We start from the raw sequence: 19,235 nt of genomic DNA, 5'->3' as shown, positions 1-19,235 counted from the left end.
ACATTTTGTGGGTTAAAAAATGTCCAGAAACAGAGATTTAATATGAGAGGACATGGACACAATTTGAAACTCGCCTTTTCTTCCGAACCGCTTTATCCCTCTCAGGGTCACAAAGGGTGGAGGCAGGTGCACATTTGTGGGTTTGGTACCTTGCTCAAGGGTACCTCGGCAGGTTTTCTGGCACCTTCTGTGTGTTGTTTGCATTGGGGCTGGAACCGAGAACCCTCTGCTTCTCAGTCCAGTCCCAACAGACCGCTCAAATTTGAAACTGCGCATGCATAAATGATCATTTAGAATCAAGAAAACGGGGAGAAATGAAATTTACCATCTACTTATTAGGTATTATGCAAAACTATTTTATTTACAAAAACAAATGGCACTCTGTGACTAAACAGCAAATGCACACAAGTCAGGGGATTATTCATTCCATAAAATCCTGTGATTCCAGTCAGACAGCAACAGACAACTCAGTCAAAAAACTTACAACTACGCTCACCAAGGGAGCAAATATTGCTCAAAAAGTTTCTCTTAAGGCCATTTATACGGTCCGGATGAAATGGAGACCAGCAGCGAGTCATGTGGAACCAAACCGATGTCATCGAAATTAAAATGCAAATGAGCGTGCGGCCCGATCGATCCGCTTCAAGGTACGAGCAAAAGGCAATGGATCCACAAGGAACGGTTAGGAAAAACGGGAATATTTAGTGTAGAACCTGCCTTGTACTGGGTGGCTAAATAGTTTCAATAGTGAAGGCAAATCATGCATCAAGATCACAGATACAGCAATGACATCTGCTCCATTTGTATCTTTTAAAAAATAATAATAAGAACGTGGACTAACAAGTTCTTTGTGGTCATGCGATCACTCTTCAGCTCAACCAATTTGCATGAAGCATTTTTCCTTAAGGGAAAGATAATCAGACACTGGGAAAACACCAATTTGTGATGATATTTGGTGTCGGAGTAGAATTATTTCAACATTCGGTTGATGAGAAACCTTTTAGCAACCACTCTTGTGTTTAAATTTAGCAATGCAGGTCTGATAGTGGCATTTTATTCGAGGTTTTGATGTAGTACATAGCTTCTTCCAAATGGATAAATATATACAAAAGGTAGAATATAAACACATAAACAGCAGGAAGATAAGAAGTGAAGGGTGGAATGATAACAAAACAATAAAACCATTAACCAGCAAGTTTGCTGGTCACAATTGAAGTCTTTCGCTGGGGCAGGTCCTGAGGTGTTGGGATGTGGCCACCGGTGATCTCCGTCTTCTCCGACGGGGCTGAGGGCAACTGTTTGTTCTTCATTTTTGCTTTGGCCATGTTGTAGTCCCCAGAGTCAAAGTATTTTGGCTGGAAAAGGTTAAAAGATATAAAGTAAGAATAGTGCAAGTCAGGTATGGTCAACAGGGGCCATTCCAGCTGAATTATACCCCCTTCTGGAGTCTTTTCCTGAGAAGGTCTGAACCTCCAGGCTTCGTCCCAAGGTTAGGATACCTGGCCTTCAACTTGGCCTCCTCCGCTTTCTCTGGACTGATGACTTTATCATCCAGTTCCTTTAAAACAACGATGTATCGTGTTAAAAAACGCCGACTCGCTGCAGCATTTCAAGCTTCAAGTAGGCAAAACAAACGGCGACTAAAGTTCCATTCCTATAGCAGCAATATTTAACGTGCTTATTGTGTGATGCACGATATGTTAAGCGCCGCCATGAGGGGAAACTCTTGACTAGTATTTCCATTAGCATTAATCATGACATCCAACAGCTTTGTTTGCTAGCCAAGTTATCAAAGTTAAATATTTTTCCAGGGAGTAATTGCTCTTCTTTCACCAATAGGCTTGTTTCTGATTCTTGTGTGATACGTAGCATGCTAATTTTATTGTACTTACATCATTTGTCAAAGAGTAGCATGCTAGCTCATGCTAACCAGCGGTACGCTAATCGGTTTTAAAAGGAAAGATTTCATTTCAAGGCTGCACCGCAGTGTTACAGTTTACCTGCTGCTCGTCAGTAGTCACGGTTCCTTCAATCTCCTCGGACATGGCTGCACCAAACCCCTGCACTGCTCAAAACCTGGATGAAACCGTTCAACCAGCTCTTGTGGGAGATGTCAGGACGCTACTAGCAGCTCGGAGGCGGGCGAAGACCGGAGCCTGTCCAGCAACAGGCCAGTGAATCGATGCCAGAAAAGTAGATGGCGCAGTTTAAAAGCCCCGATCGATCACGTGTCAAAAGTAAACTACCGTAAATTCCGGACTATAAACCGCTACTTTTTCTACACTTTATACAGTTGAATCAGTCATTTTTACTAACCGTCATCAACATGGAAAATACTAGAAGAAAAGCATATGATGCGACTTTTAAGTTAAAAGATTTTAGAAGATCTTAGAGGTGGGCCATCGGGGTGTTTTAGATTGTTCATTGTTTGAGTAAAAAAGCGTAAACAACGTAATTTGTGTGTCGCTGATACAAACGTATATTTCAAGGTAGCTGCATTACAGACACCGTTAGGTGAAAAAAAGCATTTACCGGTACAATATATTTGTTTATGTTGCTAAACGGATTAAATTAAAGGAAAAGTTAAAAAATCCTGACGTGATAAAAATTGGATTTAGGGTCTCTGTATACACATACATGTGAAAAGAGTGGCTGTTGTTTCTTACCTGTCACTCGTCTCTTACGGTAATAAAAACATATACCGGTACTTAATGTTTTCCATCTAATTTTTCATATTACTACACGGGATACCTGCAGCTTTTAATCAGGTGCGCTCTGTAGTCCAGAATTTACGGTATAAAAGATTGAGATTTTTACATTTAAAGCTGGGTTAGTTTTGACCACAGATGACAGATCAGATGCAAAATTAAAAACTTTTTTAAAATACTGCAAATAAAAGCGATTTTCAAAGTGTTTATTTTTTGACTCGCATATTGTCGGATTCTGTGTAGTCCAACAACCACCCACAAACAACATAAAAGGCAGGTAAGTGTTTAATTTCTGTAAGTTGTACATGTTCGGTCAAAAATTTATACGGTTTCAAAACTAAATGCTGTGAAGTTGAATTCTGGATCAGTTGTCTTCACCCTCCATGTTGACGTCTTCTTGTAGCTTTTGCACCATCTTTGCTTCCATCTGTTTGGATTTTCCTGTAAAAAAAAATAATAATAAAAAAACATGACCACACTGCTGAAATCATTCCATGAATTTTTTTGATATTCTTTTGCTTTTTAGAACCTCCAATTTTTTTTTACCTGCATGTGGCGCTTTGATAAGGTGAATATTTTTCTTCACTTCGGTGATGGCTTCTTCTTTTTCTAACTGCTTGCCCTTCTTTAATCTATAAATTAATTTAGGAAAAAAATGAATAGATGCAAAGGAGACATAAACATCAACTGTGTTATGATGTAATGTAAAAAATAAAAGATAATAGACAAAATACAAGAAAATGAAAGATGTTGCTCACCTGTTCATAATAAATCTGGCTTGTCGTTTCTGTTTGATTTCTTCTACCCGCTTCATCGCTTCAACTGTAAAAATCAAGACACTTCAGTAAAAAAGCCAAGTGACAGCATATCAGCTAAAACGTCATGGAAACATTACCTGTCTTTTCCCAGAGATTCCTGTTATATTTAACAGGCGCGTTTCTGCGTTTCTCAAACTCAAAAGAGTTATCCTGGAAAAGAAGAGAGTGTTAGATGAGCAAAACCAACAAATTTGTGTACAAAGGCAGATTTGTAGTCTCAGCTCACCACTGTCAGCTCCTTTCCTGATGCCTTTCTAAAAGCTTTGGTCCATCTGGTTTTTCTTGGATTTCGCTTCTTCTTGAAGTTTTTGACACATTTCGATCTGCAGAATCTGAATGTCTAAATTTTAAAACATAAGTAGAGACACAAAAATGTAATAAACTTTAAAAGGTGACAATGCATCAAACATTCTGTGAGGTTGGTAACGGTAAAAATGTGATTTTTATGAGTATTTTTATCAATATGAGCAGTTTCTGATGCAAGGCAACACCTGTATGCATCAATTAAGATTGTCGTGTCATAATTTTGAATAACAATGTAATTTTAGGCCAAATTCCTGCAATAATTCCAGCTTCACGCTTTTACTCGCGTCTGTAGGTGGCGCCATTTCCCGTCAGACAACGGTGACTTATAATTACTTGCTTCTTTTATTAAGTAAAAAGGCAGCAATGACACGAAGTTTCGCCTCTTTTAACCAACAGTGATGCAACTTTTTATTCAACATCGACTATTTTCTGTGTCTTCGCTATTTAAACCTCGTCCCACGTGAGTGACCACAGCATGTTTTCCAGCTAACTCAGCTAGCCAGGGAACAGAAAACGCTCAATTGTGAGCTTCTCTTATATTTACACATAAATGCAAACACAAAGGAGGCATCGTACCTTACAGTCGTTCCTTACAAACATTGCTCCATGGCCGGGATAAACAGGTCCCGAGCAGAAATAACACTTTTCGATGCGCATTTTCCACGGCAACGACGCTGCCTGCCACGGATGACGAAAACAAGGCCGCCTCCCCGCTTCTTCTTCTGCGTCATCGACTCTGCTGTCTGGGGAGCCTGGCGGCGCTTTGCTGCCCCCTTCTGGACATCTGCGTCATCGACTCTGCTGTCTGGAGGGCCTGGCGGCGCTTTGCTGCCCCCTTCTGGACACCTGCGTCATCGACTCTGCTGTCCGGGGAGCCTGGCGGCGCTTTGCTGCCCCCTTCTGGACACCTGCGTCATCGACTCTGCTGTCTGGGGAGCCTGGCGGCGCTTTGCTGCCCCCTTCTGGACATCTGCGTCATCGACTCTGCTGTCTGGAGGGCCTGGCGGCGCTTTGCTGCCCCCTTCTGGACACCTGCGTCATCGACTCTGCTGTCCGGGGAGCCTGGCGGCGCTTTGCTGCCCCCTTCTGGACACCTTTTAAACACTCGGAATTTCTTCGTACTATTCTTTTAATGCTATAATGTCCGAGTTTGCGTTTATTTCAGCGTTTGCTGACTGAATGTTATTTAAAGGGTGATATTTTTATTTTAAATTACCGAAAATCACACCGTATTTATTTTAACCCATTTCAGATAGTCAGAAATAATTGTAACTTACTTTAATTTCAATGCAGGATCACTAAATCATTCCAATGGAAGTTAAATTTGATGAATTCTCTCAAAGCCGATGTTGTATATATGCCCCTTTTTATAACTTGTTATCTTAACAAACTTTGTTATATAAAGTTCTTTTGATGAAAAGCACCCACCCAGATTTTTAAAAAGGAAACGTGTACAATAAAAAAAAGTATTTTTCCAGGAACAATTTTATTATCTAGTTGTTGTTGAACATCTTGAGAGTATAAAAACATCTGGTGCAACATTTCAACTCATAAAATAATTTCTTCTGTTGCACGCTTAAAAGAAGTGGTTTTGTTAAAGCAGAAATATCAGAAACCCATAATTTAAATAATAACAGTTCATTCTATACTCTAAATCTACATTTGGCACCTGAGTTACAGTTAAATGGGCACAATTAATTGCAACCATCAAAATAACCTTTTTATTGCAATGAATTACACAGGACAATGTTGAACTTATATCAAAGGTCACATTAAGATGGGGAAACATTTTCGTTCACAAGAGGCTAAAAAGTTCCTTGAAAATGAAACAGATCTGATGAAAATTCATACTGTGATAAAACGAAACAACAAATCACTTTGACCGCTTGAGCCTTAAACAAATGAGCTTTCTAGTTACCAAAACAACTGGAAATCATGTGACATTTGGATGCAAATAATGTGAATGAAAACCAAAGAAAACCACTAAACAACAGAGACTTCAAGTTTCTTTGGTTAAGGTTATTTCTATGTCAAAGGTATAAAACTGATTATGTTGCTCTTCTCATACAGGGTTTCCTTTTTGATAGTCAGAATCCTTCACTGTCACACCTGGACAGAAAATACAATGGAGAGAGAAAGAATTCTTCCTCATGAAACCGGTCTTTGGTGTCCATCATCTCCAGGCCATAATGCCATGGTTCAGCTGGATGAACCCACACGAGGAAGAAGACAACTCTTTGGATAATAGCATCGGTGTCGCTGCAGCATTTAGCAGCGATGTAGAAGGCAAACGGAACACAAGCGGGAGGGACTTGTGCTAAAGCTTTCACCAGAATAAAGCGTCAAGGACATTTACAAAGCATCATTCACAGGGAAATGTACATCATTGGAAAGATTTTTTTTTTTTGGCAAGCACCCCCTCATATATTTTTGGCTGCTTTATAATATCTTTGTATTCTCAAACACTCTTTGGGTAAAATTTTCCACATCTTTGGGTCTCCTCTTCCAAAAGCAAAGCCCTTTCAACGTTAAGGCCATGTTAAAGCTTTGAGTCTGAGTGCACTCAAAAGGGCAAATGGTGTGTTTTTGGTAACGCCCGCACCATTTGACAGCACCTAATGCACTTGTTATTCTCACCACACGCATCATTCAGACGCGTGAAGCCAAAAACTCCTTCACAACTGCGAAAACTGAAGAGAAAAACAACTGAGGTAAAGGCCAGAAAGCGAAGCGCCGGCAGACGAGGCGAGCGGCGTTTCAGCTCCGTCCCATCTGAGAACGTTCCGGGAGAAGGCGCACGTCAAATTTATGTACAGCAACCGAAGACGGAGGTAGGTAAGTCACAGGGTTCCAGTCCACACCCTCGGCTCCAGCAGGAAGTCATTAAATATATATAAAACTGTGTGACAGCACTTTCTAACATTCTTCTTGACATTCATCATGGGTGAGCTTTGGTTCAGGACAGCCTCGCCAAACACAAACAGGTAGGTGTTTTTTTTTTAAAGAACGGAAAATAAATGCTGTGACGTTCACGCGCACAAAGTCCTGAGGTAGATCCGAAGCATCCGTCCGTCATCATAGCAGCTGCCTTTCCATCCCCTTGGTCCTGGGAGATAATCCCACTCCTAGGAGTCAGCGCCCTCGGGTGTGTTGGGGGTCAGGCCGTAGTTTTCTGAGGGGCGTCGGGACTGGGGAGCCTCGGGGGCGGAGTGCCGGCACGACTGCCTCAGAATCGCTTCGTTTTCCACCTTGAAGGACGGCTTCGCTTCAGTGCCGGGGTCCTCCGGGCCAAAGGAGTGGGGTCGGGAGTGCTGGCCGGAGGAAGGGCTGCTCATCTCCTCGTTGCTCTCCTCGGTGGAGTAGTGACCCGAGTCAGCCGTCTCCTGGCTGCCCTCGCTGCTGTGGGAGCTCTCCGAGGGAAAGAGCTCCTTGGTTGGAGGCGGCATAGCAGCTGATCCGAAATGCTCTTCATACCTCAGGACGGTTCTGCCGGGTTCGTACAAGCTGGCTCTACACTCGTCCTGGAGACACAAGTGAAATTAGGATTAAAAAAAATACGCAGGGATGGAAGATGTCGGAGCAGGAGGTGTGGATGCTTACATGGCTTCCTGGTGGATTCACGACGTCCCTCTTAAAGAGAAGCCAACTCTTGCTTTGGTTCTTGTTGCTGGCCGGACCGGCGCTGTTGGATCCCCCCTGAAACGGGAGAAAAGGTGAGAAACCCGCTTCCATTTGGCTCAGCTGGTCACAAGCGACCACTTATCTCACCTTTGTGTCTATGAAGTGAGAGCTTATCATGGGCATCAGGGCCTCAATGGTCTCCGGGAGGCGTTCGTTGGGCAGAGGCCGACCAACCGGACCTTCAGCCGCTCCCACAGCCGAGACTTTGTGACCCGCGGATTTTCTGCCCAAAAAAGGATTCAACAGATGTCAGAGAAATGCAGGACGAAAGCTTGAAACTGAGCACAACTGGGGTGGTCATAGCCAGCACCTGGGTCTGCCCTTGTTGATGAGGATCAAGGCACACATGACGATACAGGCCAGGGCGATGCACACGCCAACGACGATCCCTGTCATGGACCGCTGGTCGATGTGGTACAGGCCATCGGAGAAGCCTGGAAGAGAGCGAGCAACGTGTGAGAGGCCTCTTTAAAAGGTCGACTGTGCTGTTTGAAAACACTAAATGTGAAAATCCAGATAAGAGATGCCGCCAGCAGTTTCCTCCATCGTACCTGCTGGATCAGGACTGGAGTGTCTGGGGTTCTTGCTGCGGTGGGTGTTTCCCCGCTTGGGTGCCAGTTCCACGACCTGAGAGAACGGGCCGTCACCGACCCGGTTAGCAGCAGAGATCTTCACCAAGTAGACGCTCCCAGGCTCCAGCTTCTCCAGGAGAGCCATGGTGTGGGAGCCTGGAGGAGGAAGCAGGCCAAGAAGTTAACTACTATAACTTGTGATTAATGAGAGCAGATAGTTACTATAATCACTCACCCTCCCTTTGCATTATTTGCCATCTACCAGCCAGCCAAGCTTTCTGAGAGGCGTACAGGATGGTATAGTGGGTCACCACAACGTCGGGCTCTGCAGGCTCCCTCCAGGACACCAGGGCGGTGTCGTCCTCGATCAGCGTCACTCGCACTCCAGTCGGCGGCTGCTGTGGCGCTGCACACGCGGAAACGTTGTTAGCAAACATTTACAGTGGACACGAGCAGTTCCGTTAGCTTTCATCATGATCAGGAGAGCAGAGCGCCCGAGCAGAACCAAACATGGGTGTTCTGGGTTTGAGAAATGGGTCCAGTAAACAGATGCAACCAGTCCAAATATCAGGAAATGCTTAAAAAAGGTACATAAGAAACAAACACTCATGGATCCTGATGGTCTTAGTACCTGCTGGTAGCGTCTGATGGTACACTACAGAGCTCCAAGGACTTGAAATCTGGTCCACGTGGAGGCGCACCACAAACTCATAGCGAGTGTTTGGGTCCAGATTTTGAAGCAGAGCAGTCTGCGTGGTGCTGTGGAAACAAAACTCTTCCATTATCGACATTCCCAAGACTAGCTGCAGGAGAAATTCCTAAATCAGGATGGAGCTACGCAGTTAGCTTCAGTTTTTAGCTTACACTTGTAGGTAGCGGATGGCGGCGGCGCTGCGGGTGCCCACGGGCGTACACCGGACCGTGTAGCGCACGGACTTCCTGGATGCTAAAGCCGGGGGGTTCCAGCGCAGAGTCACTGCAGTGGAGTTGCTGGCTAAGATGGTCAGTTGATCTGGAGGTGGAGGAGATGCTGCCAGTTGGTCCCTGGCCGCTGTGGGACGCAAACACAAAGTGTAAATAATTAAAATGGAAAAGCAATTCTCTTTGGAATCAAATTTGAAATAAAGAGCCGGTAGTTGTACTCACAGAGACACCCCGGAGTAGTGACGGTCTGGTCTGCCTGGTACCCTTCTCCAGCCTGACTGACGGCCAAAATCTTGACGTGATATTTTCTCCTTGGGTCTGAAACACAAAAACGATTGGTCGGTCTTTGCTAAATCTAAGGGCTGGGGCCGAATATACCAATAAAAATGACGCCTTAGCCCAAGCAAACCCCCTAAAAAAACTCCACAGTGACCAAAAGACCTATTTCAAAAAGGCAGACAAGGTGACAATTAGCTCCCAGGGTGTGTGTGTGTGTGTGTGAGGGGGGGGGGGGGCAGGTCACTGCTGGCCATTCACCATTCACGGACAAGGCGTGGCGCCCCCTCCCGAGTCGCCCCGGCCTCTCGTTTATCACCGGTTGTCATGTGTAAGGAGCATGAGAGAGATCATCGAGCCCCTGGGCCCTGGAAATCTGGTGATCAGTAACTTCTATGAAAAAGGTGGTAGAAACGGCTGTTTTTGGATTTCTTTGACACCCACCTTAAAACGCTAATTCCAGCACGTGCTACTAAGAAACGTGCTAAGAAAAAAGATCTACATGTGAATCAGCAGTAAAATTCAGGCAGTAAAATTCAGAGGAGCAGGTGAAACTGAATCTCTCACTCTGATTTTAACTGGGCTTTAAAGTTTGGGCTTCAGCTAAATTACTGTTACAATTGCTTCTTGTTTCAGGGAAGTATTCTAATCTGGCTCATTTGGTTATATGGCCTTATGGGTATTGACCAGTCCAGGCGGTTTGTCCAGGCCTGTTGTGGGGGCAGGGCCTCAGCGTTCAGCTGCTGGGATCCTACGCCCGTGGGACTGGGGAGGGGTTTGACTGAGGTCACCAGGTCAGGCCAAGATAGAACACAAGGAATCTGGGTGCGGGACTGTGGGAGCCGAGCCCCTTTTGTTCCCCCATTCACGTTGTTCCCCGTTTGCCTTTTGTCATGGCCTTAAACTTGGAAGGTGGAGAGAAATATGGTTCCAGAACAGGACGTCACAGCCGAGATCACAGCCATGAAGGCGGCAGCTCGGACAGAAACATCCTGAGGGGTCGATCTTTGGTGTTGTGGCAAACCTTTAAAGTCTGAACACCTGATTAGAATTTCCAGTTTCCTGTTCTTGATGACTCAAGTATAAGACGGACTCAAAAAGCTGCCAGATAAAACGATGCTATCAGCAAGTTCGATCAGGCCCAGTTCAGATCGCGTGTTGACTGTTAAAGGTTATTTACATGGACAGCACAGACGAGCACAAGGTCCCGACCCAGGACTGCTGTCCCACGACCAGAGGTCAGCGGACTGCTCCAGCTCTGGCCAGTCCCAAGAGACTTTATTTGTGTGCTCTGCTGTCCAGTGAAAGGGGGTAGAGGCGCGGGTCTTAAAGGGCAGGTCTGGCCCTGAAGGCAACACAATAGCCAGGGGTAATTATGCAAGTAGCAGGATGAGAAATAGTAGTGGGAGGGCCATCTGGACCCTGACCTCTAACTCTGGAAGGCTGGGCTCATGCAATCATGCCAGGCTGGAGAGGGCTGCTGGTTAGGCAAGTGGGGTCGGCCATATTGATCAGGACAGAAGGCAAAAATGCAAGTAAAGAGTGAATCCAGACCCACTTGAGTAGAAAGGCAGTGACCAGAGCACAGCAGAGACCCACGGATGGGAGGAAGCATCACGTACCGAGGCCACTGATGGTGTAGCTGATGTTCTGAGCCTGCAGCTGGATGGTGGGTTGTTCTGGATGACCCTCCTCGTGGTAGCACAGCCGGTAACCCCGGACAGCCGCAGATTCCGAGGAAGTTTGCCAGCGGGCCACAATGGAGGTGCAGTTAAGAGGCTCAAGTTGAAGAATGGGAGCTGAAGGCACTATTGGGGGCGAGAGAGCGAGCACTGTGCATGAGCATGTTTGAAATAGATAAAAACAACAAAACCGCGGGACACCCAGCACACAAAAGGAAGAGCGGCTGATGGATTGTGAGTGTGACGAAGGGACCATTTAAGCAGGAATTTGGCAGAACATGCGCCTCCACGCAGATTGTTTTTATAGAATAAAGTGGAATTATCATCCAGTACGCCTGTTACATGGTCTGAAAAGTGAACTTTTGCAACTTTAAATTCAAAGCTTTGGTGGACAAACCGCCTCCCCCAACACACCAGGCCATGAAAAGAGGCTATTCTTTCCCCCACATAGATGCCTGGGGCCCTCTCTTTATGACCCGTGACTGAGACCACTCCAACATCGCTGACAGCGAAGGGCAAAGGTTCCTGGGTAACCAACACAAAGACTGTGAGATAATGCTACAAGAGCAAACTCTGGCCAGTCTGCATGAGCTCCAGTGATCCTCCCGGTATTCCAAACATAACAATAAAAACAGGGCTCCAGAAGGCGGGGCTTAGGTCCGGGACCATGGGATCCACTTAGTCATTGGTTGCTTCTTAAAAAGGGCTATAACCCAACACAGAACATGCTAGCTTGCATTGATAAGAGCAGTCTAAAGCTCGGTGGGCTCCTCTCTGTTTACCGTTGCTGCTGGAGGTCTTGGGCGTCCGGTGTGAAGTCCACGCTGAAGGCTCACACCAACCCGCACGTGTGGCCGCGGCCATGCGGAGCAGGTAGATGGTGTCGGGCTGCAGCCCCTCCAGCAGGTGTTGGGTGCTGTTCTGAGGTATCTCCACAGAGGCCACCGTGCTGTCTGACGCCGTCCGATAGGACAGCCTGTACGCGGACAAGCGGCCGCGGCTCACCTTGGCGGGCAGCGGCTGCCAGTTTACCTGGATATCCGTCGAGCTGTGACTGGTGAGACTGAGCTCTGGGGTTCTCAGGGGAACTGTGGAGAAGAGGAAGTAGCGCTCAGTGACCGACAAGTTCAAAGCTAAACTGTGTATTCGTTTCAAAATGCTGCTAACGAGCAGAGCGAGAGAAAATGAAGGTCATGATGTGACTTAAATACGCGTATTTGGGTTTAAATATGCAATATTTGAACGGCCTCTGTTCTTACCGTCCTCCAGAGTGTGTTGTGTGACTTGGTCTGACATGCGACTGGCCCCCATTGGCATATAGGCCACAATGTAAAAGCTGTAGTTTCGTGCAGATTCCAAGTCATCGATGATATAGCTGGTGGTGTCGTTGCCAATAACCACCTGGTACTCTTCGTTGTTTAAACCTGCCATGCAAGGATCAGACAGGTTAGAATATAAGGCCAAACCTCACTTATAGACAAGTGATATAAACTAAGAAATGGTTAAATATCTCCTTGGGCTCCTGCTTTGCAAGCCCGTGAAACTTAAAGCTGCACTGCCCCTTTAACTGCAGCGTCCCAGCAGACAATGTGCTGCCTAAGCCTGTTCTGATTCCAATGAAGGTGCCTTTCTGAGACCTCCTTGACAGCAACCCCAGATGGCCGTCCCTGCGAAGCGGGCTACACGAGGGCTCACCGTGAGGCTCAATCCGTACCCGCCCACACCTTCATCCTCACACCAGTGCTCACCTTCAGCTTTCATATAGTGGATGGAGTAGGCGATGACTTTGTCTGCGTTGTAAAGAGGCTTCTCCCAGGCCAGTAAGATGGCGGAGCTGGAGATGGTCTCGGCGTGAACGTTTCTGGGTGCGCTGGGCCTGTCCTCCGACATGACGACAATAAGGCGAGCCAAGGACAGAACAGAACCTTGTTGGTTCTCCGCCAGGCACTGATAGATGGCATCATCCTCGGGGATGATCTGAGTTATCACCAGTTTACTGCGGAACAAGTTTAAAAAAAAGATCTTAGTTGTTACGCTCTCAGCAGCCACGCCTACGACACGACCACGTACCTGCTGTACATCTTAATCCTGCCGTTGAGGTGAACCTCTTCCCCATTCTTGAGCCAGCTGATGCGTGGCGGCGGCGCCCCCTCAGCTTGGCACATGAAGCGAGCGGTGCCGGCTCTCGGGCGGGTCTGGCTCTCAGGCTTCTCCACGATGGACGGTGGCACTGAAAGGCATCAAACCCAGGCAGCGATTAACACCTGCAGGCGGCTGAGGACCACGCAGGGTAGCTGCTGGAGAACGTTCTCTACCTTGAACCGTGAGGTTGGCGGCGGCGACCGTGTGGTTGCGGGTTCCAGGGGTCGTGGCCCGGCAGAGGTAGACCCCGCCGTGCTTGGCAGTGACATCAGCGATGACCAGGTTTCCGTTGCCCAGGACTTTGGCGTTGTACACGTCGATGGGTTTGCTGTCTGCTCGGCTCCAGGAGATGATGGGCGAGGGATTCCCCGTGGCCACGCACTCCAGCACCACAGTCTGGCGGAGAGACGCCGTGACGTTCTGAGGACCAGCAATGATCCGGGGTCTTTGGCGAGGTTTATAGTGCGGACCTGCACAGGAAAAAAGAGCGCGTTGAAATAAAATAAAAGGGGCCTTCTTGGGTTAACGTGACGGCTGCGGGCCCGTACCGCGTCTGACAGTCAGCGCCGCCTCTTTGCTCTTCAAACGGCCACCGGCGTTAGTCGCCACACATCGATACCGTCCGCCATCTTCTGGCTGGACGTTGTGGATCTGGAGAACTCCATTAGGCAGGACAGTTATCCTGAGAACAGGGAAGAGAAAAGGTGAGGGTGGAGGCGGTCCGGACATTCCCGGGGTCGACGTGCTGGTACCTTTCAGAGTGCAGCGGTAATGTGCTTTGGTTGAGCTCCCAGGTGATGGTGGCTGGGGGGCTGGAGGTGACCACGCAGGAGAATCTGGCCACTGAGCCCTCAGTCACCGCCGCAGGTACCGGGTGCAACGCGAACTCTGAGATACCTGCCAAGAACCACCCAGCATCAGCCGCCGCCGTGGCGTGTTTAAGCAAGAGGTCGTTTCTTTACCTTTAGCACGCAACGCCACTCAGCATATTAAGCCCTGAGTTTGATGGATGTTAAGTGTCTCGGTGAAAGGAATTGATCCGCGATGTCGCTCTTGTGCGGATGAGCAACGGAGAGCAGCTGCTCCGCTCGATGGATCAATGGGAGAATGACAATGAGCGATGCTGCGCTGCGCCGGAGATGAGAAGTAATCCATTTGCTCTGCATCCGAGGGATTACAGATGACCAACTATTATGGGCAAAGTTGCAGTGGGCGGCCCAACTTTGCTGAACTCACGCGCACGTGCAAATTTATCACTGCGCCACTATGAATTCGATCCTATAACCCTCAACGTGCACATTTAGGCACATTTGGCCAACAGCTTTGAGTTACAATCTGTCACATTTTCAGTGCCCAAAAACAACAAATCTGCGCTCACCTCCTCAATCTCCTAAATTTGACCAATGACCTTTGTTCACAAGGGTGATACCCCCCCCTTCTCCCCTCCATCCCTCACAAGAAGGAAGTCAATATCATGTTAAAGGGAATCAATACCCTATTCCCCCACTGAAAGTCCACATTAAGGTGCAATCCCTTAATTTCAGACCTAATCTCATATCAATGTTACACATTGTTTGTATTAAACAGGAACCAGGACGGCCGTGTGTGTTTGTTTGGATTTGGGATTTTGAGTTCAGGATTGGTCCTCTGAAAGGCCTTCGGACCATCCTGGACACCTGCCTCCATCTTTGAGAACGGGGGCATATTAACCAGACAGCGAGGACCTGGCAGATCTTCGTCCTGGGTTTGGTGGTCTAGATGGTGGGTGGGACCTGCACAGACCTGCCCTCTAATGTGGACACCTCTTTTAGAAAGAACAAATCAATGTGGAGGTCAAACTGCACAAAGCTTTATCCACAGAGGTCAAATTTTGCATCTACCCCCTCTTCCATTCAATTTTAGCCCAAACTGGGAAGTTTACCGTCAGTCTACGAAAGACCGTGTAAATATTGTTGCAACGGTCCAGCAAAGGTGATGGATAAATGTTTGTTTCCTTCTCTAAATGCTGTGAAACGGATTAGAAGCTGCTCACAGTCCATCAATTTAAGCTAAAGTTGCTCTCGTGAATGAGCTCCAGAGAAAGACACAGCTCATTGAAACAAGCCTCCATAATGCCCCCCCCCCCTTACAATTTAGTCTAAAAATCACCTCTTTTCCTCGTTATAACTAACTCAACTATTCTGTGGGACGGGGCAACAGAGGCAATAATCAAGTGAAGCGGATTCTGGGATGGGGGAGCGAACAGCAGGACAGCCCAGCCAGAGCGGGCCTGTGACATCACAAAGCCTTACCCTGCAGACCCCTGACCCCCAGGACCTCTGGACAGAAGGGGGGGGGCACGGAGGAGGCCCATCCTCCACTGCCTGGCTACAGCTGACCAAAAAACCTTTAACCCTTTCTCTGACAAAGGCCAGACGGCCAAACTTGACATTTGTTTTATCTTTTCACCTGTTGTTTTTTTTGGGTGGGGTGGGGGGGGGGGGGGGGGGGGGGGTTGGGGGGATTCTGGTTAATCTACTAACATCAGCAGCATAGCTAGATGTTAAAAAGTTGTAGATATTTTAAATAATGATGTATTTTTATTGGTTATACTCTGCACACTATGGGGTCAAAAGTCTTTTTTCAGCCTCAGTATCACAGAACACCCTTGTTTCCATGGCAGCGCTGATGGGATATCACAACCCAAGACCCATTAAAGAGTCCACCAGCCCCCTGAATAGGCACAGCTGTCCCGTCCACTGATATGTGGACAAACAAATGCCCTGAAAACGGAGCCTTTTCTTCGGTGGCGGTCAGGGTTACTCCAAACAAAGGCTAAAAGCCGAACGGCCTTTCAGAGATTCCTCTGTGTAGCAGAGCGCTCCGCCTGCAGAGACAATGGTATCACACTGGCGTAAAAAGCTCGTTTCTAACTTTTTGGGAAGGACAAGAGACCCAGAGGACGAGATTTATGGAGCGATTGTGGGCTGTCCTGAACAGAACTGCCACAGCCAAACGTCTGCAACCTCCAACAGCACCAAAACTAGCAAGAAAATTAAAAAAACCCTGGTTTTGCATCTGCTTCACCTTCAGGGCAATGACCCATGAACCTGCCCAATGCTGGGTACACGAAGCGTGCACTAAAGTCTGAACAGCAGCCCATACTTACGTGCAATAGTCAGGTGGGATCTTTGGCTTAGGATAGCTCCGTATTTGTTCTGGGAGAGGCACTGGTAGAACCCTTGGTCTGATTCCTCCTCTGTGTGCTTTGTCTTTGGTATGAACAAGGAGCCGTTGGGCAGAAACTGCGTGTGCTCGCTCTCTGCCAGCCGGACTCCATTCTTCAGCCACTTGATGGTGACCGGGGGCTGCCCGTGGGCCTGGCAGTCCAGGACAGCAGGGTCCTTTGGCAGCACGGTGAGGTCCGAGGGCTCTGTGATGAAGGACAACTCGCTGAAACACAGAACACCTGGAGAGGAGAGCAAACTGCTGAGCAACACACAGAGCAACACCAACAGCTGTCACACTTTATGTCTGGCAAGGAATAAACACCGCTGATGAGATTTGCTGGCAGAATAATTGACTAAAACTCGAGTTCCTAAGGTAAATATGACGTCACAAATATACGACGATTAAAGAGAGTTGGAAAATAACGGAGCCGGTTTGGTGACCAGCGTGAGAGGGAAAAGTTGGGATCAGTATCTCAGTGCATGGATCTAAGTCAGGAAGCTGCCTCCGCCTTCATAAGCAGCTTCAGGAGTCAACAACGACAGGAAACGCTGCAGTTAAAGGCGCATTTTGCGCGTCCGAGATTCAGCGGAGCGCAAATCAGAGCATCTCTAAACGAAAGTCAACGGTACAAAATCAACCCGAAAGAGACTCTTACCGGATAGAGGAAGGAACAAAACGAACAGAGGTGGCAGGAAGCTCCGGCTTTTCATCTTAAACTTGGCCATTTATCCGGATTCTTGGGTCATTTCCCCTCCGGGCGCTCACGCGTCCTGCTCGCACATCCTCCCAATCTCTTCTGTGCGCACCAGCGCAGGAGCGGCGCCTCACGGGGATGGGGGGGCTCTGCTGGGGGGACCCGGCCCCCGCGCTTTGGTACGCATGCGCACGCCGGCAGACCCAAACGCACGGTGGGTGCGAGGACCCCAGGGGCCCAGAGGAGGAACTGCCACTGTAACCCAGCGTCAATGACCCAAATTCAACTCAACTGTTTTGAATGTTTGAGTTTTTATTTAGTTATTGTTTATGTCGATGTGAGATTGTGGACATTGTCTTGAAGAGAGCATAGCAAGTTGTTCAGGATGTATATATGTATATAGGATGACGAGGATCAGGGAGCATCGCCATCCTCTGCTTTTAAAGCTAGATTTTTATTTTTATTTTAAGTTGGACCGTGACAACGTGTATTTATTTTAAGGCCTTTCTGGAGCAGCTAGGCTGACTTTAGCTGTAGCATGAGGAGAGAGAACAGAAGAGAGGAGATTGGCCCCCGCAGTAAGGTCAGTGAAGAGCACCTGCCCCCCCCCACAGAACCCAGTAATTATGAGGAGATATCGATGGGTCTAATGAATTCAAATATTGATCAGGCCTTTTGACAATGACCCTCCTGTTTCCCAGCCCTCCTTCTGCAGCTGTCAGGGTCGTCTGTCCCGTCCCTCAGCAGGTCAGGCTGGGGGCTCCGGTTGGTGCTGCAAGGAAGGGGTCACTGTCCCAGAGATGCAGCTCCACGCTTCAGCATCCAATCAGGAGTGGAATCAGGTATTGATTAGAGTCAAGTATTGATTTAATCAGCCTAAGCTCTAGTTATAATTCAAGGCTCTAACCTAATGGACAGGTTAATTGCCTCCCATGAAATGTTTATTCCACCGTTAAGACTTTGTAAATACTGATATTGAGAGATGTTAGTGTGTGTTTGAGAGATGCCCCGTGTGCTCCCACATGGGGCATCAGGAAAGGTGATCCCCCCGTTTCGTGAAAACCGCCGACTCATGTTGTGGCCCAGCGACCGTGGTTAGTGCTGGGCTCCACATGGCTTAAGGTCGGGTTGTTGGGCCACGATCAATAACGTTAAGGTCATTAACATGTTATGAATAACGGAGCCCTGGGAAACGCAGCAGCGGGGCGGTGCTCCGGCCTCTGATAGGCCGGGGCTTGTCTCCAGGAGAGACCCCCCCCTTGCTGATCTTTGAGGTCAGCTGAAGCGCTGATGGCCTCTGACCTCCTGCCACAAAGGACGTCAGAGCCTTGTAACGCGTGCACAGGCCGCGCCACCACCACACCGGCGTAACCAGAAAGGTTGCACGCTCTGGCAGTCAGGTGCAGGGGATTGTGGGTAAAAACAGACGCCCAATTATCATCATTAAGTTATGAATATAAAGCTTTTTAGTGGATGCTTTGGTACTTCGGCCGCCTTTCTTTTATTTTGAAAGGTTTTTTTTATTGACGGCAGTAAAATGCGGAGCCACGCGGACGTTCTTTAAAAAAGGTTTATTGGCTTTTAAAACCACTTTTAAAAATCTCACCAGTGAGTACTTTCCATTGAAAAAAAAAAAGAGGAAACAACGCGTTTGCAATATTAACAAGCTACTGTACAATAAGCAGTACACCAGACGACACCACAGAGGAGGGTTCTTTTTTCTACCGGTAGAAATGGACAAAATAGTAAAACAGAGTCGCTTATGGGTCAAGTTCAGGGTAAAGACTCAGTCACTGCTCAATGGAGCTCCTGTATCCATGAAGAGGTGCATTTCCTTCATTCAAATTCAAATATATCAGTGCCGTATCGTTAAAGAAAAGAAAGAAAAGGTCACGCTTCTTCACAAATTCAATTGCTCCCCCCCCCCCCCCCCCCCCCAGAACAATATCATGTAAAATCCTCAGGAAACAGTCAAAATAACACAGAGAACAACATTAACTTAGTAAACAGGAACACAAACTAAGTAACTCAAGGAACTAGCACCGCCAGTCTGGTTAACAGAACCTGCCCAAGTCACAGAAGACAGTGGTTACCAGGAACAAGTACAACAGAAATCATCACACATGCGTGCGTACAATCATTTATCAACATAACGAGCACGTAGGTTTTAAAAGGTTATTGAACTTTTTCCCCTTTATGCTATATTCTCATGTATGAGAATG

The 19,235-nt window shown here is 47.4% G+C and overlaps 3 protein-coding genes across 3 annotated transcripts; all 3 read right to left on the bottom strand.

Moving 5' to 3' along the window:
* Positions 1-335: 335 nt before the first annotated feature.
* On the bottom strand, positions 336-2,196 carry arpp19b (cAMP-regulated phosphoprotein 19b). The gene is made up of 3 exons (XM_003967708.3): positions 2,001-2,196; positions 1,436-1,558; positions 336-1,355 (listed from the first exon to the last, which is right to left on the bottom strand). The coding sequence occupies exons 1-3, from the start codon at positions 2,043-2,045 to the stop codon at positions 1,185-1,187; spliced, it is 339 nt and encodes a 112-aa protein (XP_003967757.1). The 5' UTR covers positions 2,046-2,196; the 3' UTR covers positions 336-1,184.
* A 702-nt stretch (positions 2,197-2,898) lies between these two features.
* On the bottom strand, positions 2,899-4,567 carry rsl24d1 (ribosomal L24 domain containing 1). Its single transcript, XM_003967707.3, has 6 exons — positions 4,409-4,567; positions 3,753-3,866; positions 3,604-3,676; positions 3,467-3,530; positions 3,255-3,340; positions 2,899-3,149 (listed from the first exon to the last, which is right to left on the bottom strand). The coding sequence occupies exons 1-6, from the start codon at positions 4,487-4,489 to the stop codon at positions 3,073-3,075; spliced, it is 495 nt and encodes a 164-aa protein (XP_003967756.1). The 5' UTR covers positions 4,490-4,567; the 3' UTR covers positions 2,899-3,072.
* Positions 4,568-5,301: 734 nt separating this feature from the next.
* Positions 5,302-17,111, bottom strand: LOC101071889 (protogenin B-like). The gene is made up of 19 exons (XM_011607672.2): positions 16,975-17,111; positions 16,258-16,557; positions 13,862-14,006; positions 13,658-13,791; positions 13,283-13,579; positions 13,038-13,197; positions 12,716-12,963; positions 12,227-12,391; positions 11,750-12,055; positions 10,908-11,093; positions 9,232-9,327; positions 8,950-9,136; positions 8,717-8,844; positions 8,321-8,491; positions 8,065-8,241; positions 7,824-7,947; positions 7,601-7,736; positions 7,433-7,528; positions 5,302-7,353 (listed from the first exon to the last, which is right to left on the bottom strand). The coding sequence occupies exons 1-19, from the start codon at positions 17,042-17,044 to the stop codon at positions 6,958-6,960; spliced, it is 3,522 nt and encodes a 1,173-aa protein (XP_011605974.2). The 5' UTR covers positions 17,045-17,111; the 3' UTR covers positions 5,302-6,957.
* Between the last annotated feature and the right edge of the window lie 2,124 nt (positions 17,112-19,235).

The sequence above is a fragment of the Takifugu rubripes genome, chromosome 9, assembly GCF_901000725.2.
Source record: "Takifugu rubripes chromosome 9, fTakRub1.2, whole genome shotgun sequence".
NCBI classification, from domain to species: domain Eukaryota; kingdom Metazoa; phylum Chordata; class Actinopteri; order Tetraodontiformes; family Tetraodontidae; genus Takifugu; species Takifugu rubripes.
Note: the sequence above shows the minus strand (reverse complement) of the source record. Positions and strands in the feature narration are given on the sequence as shown.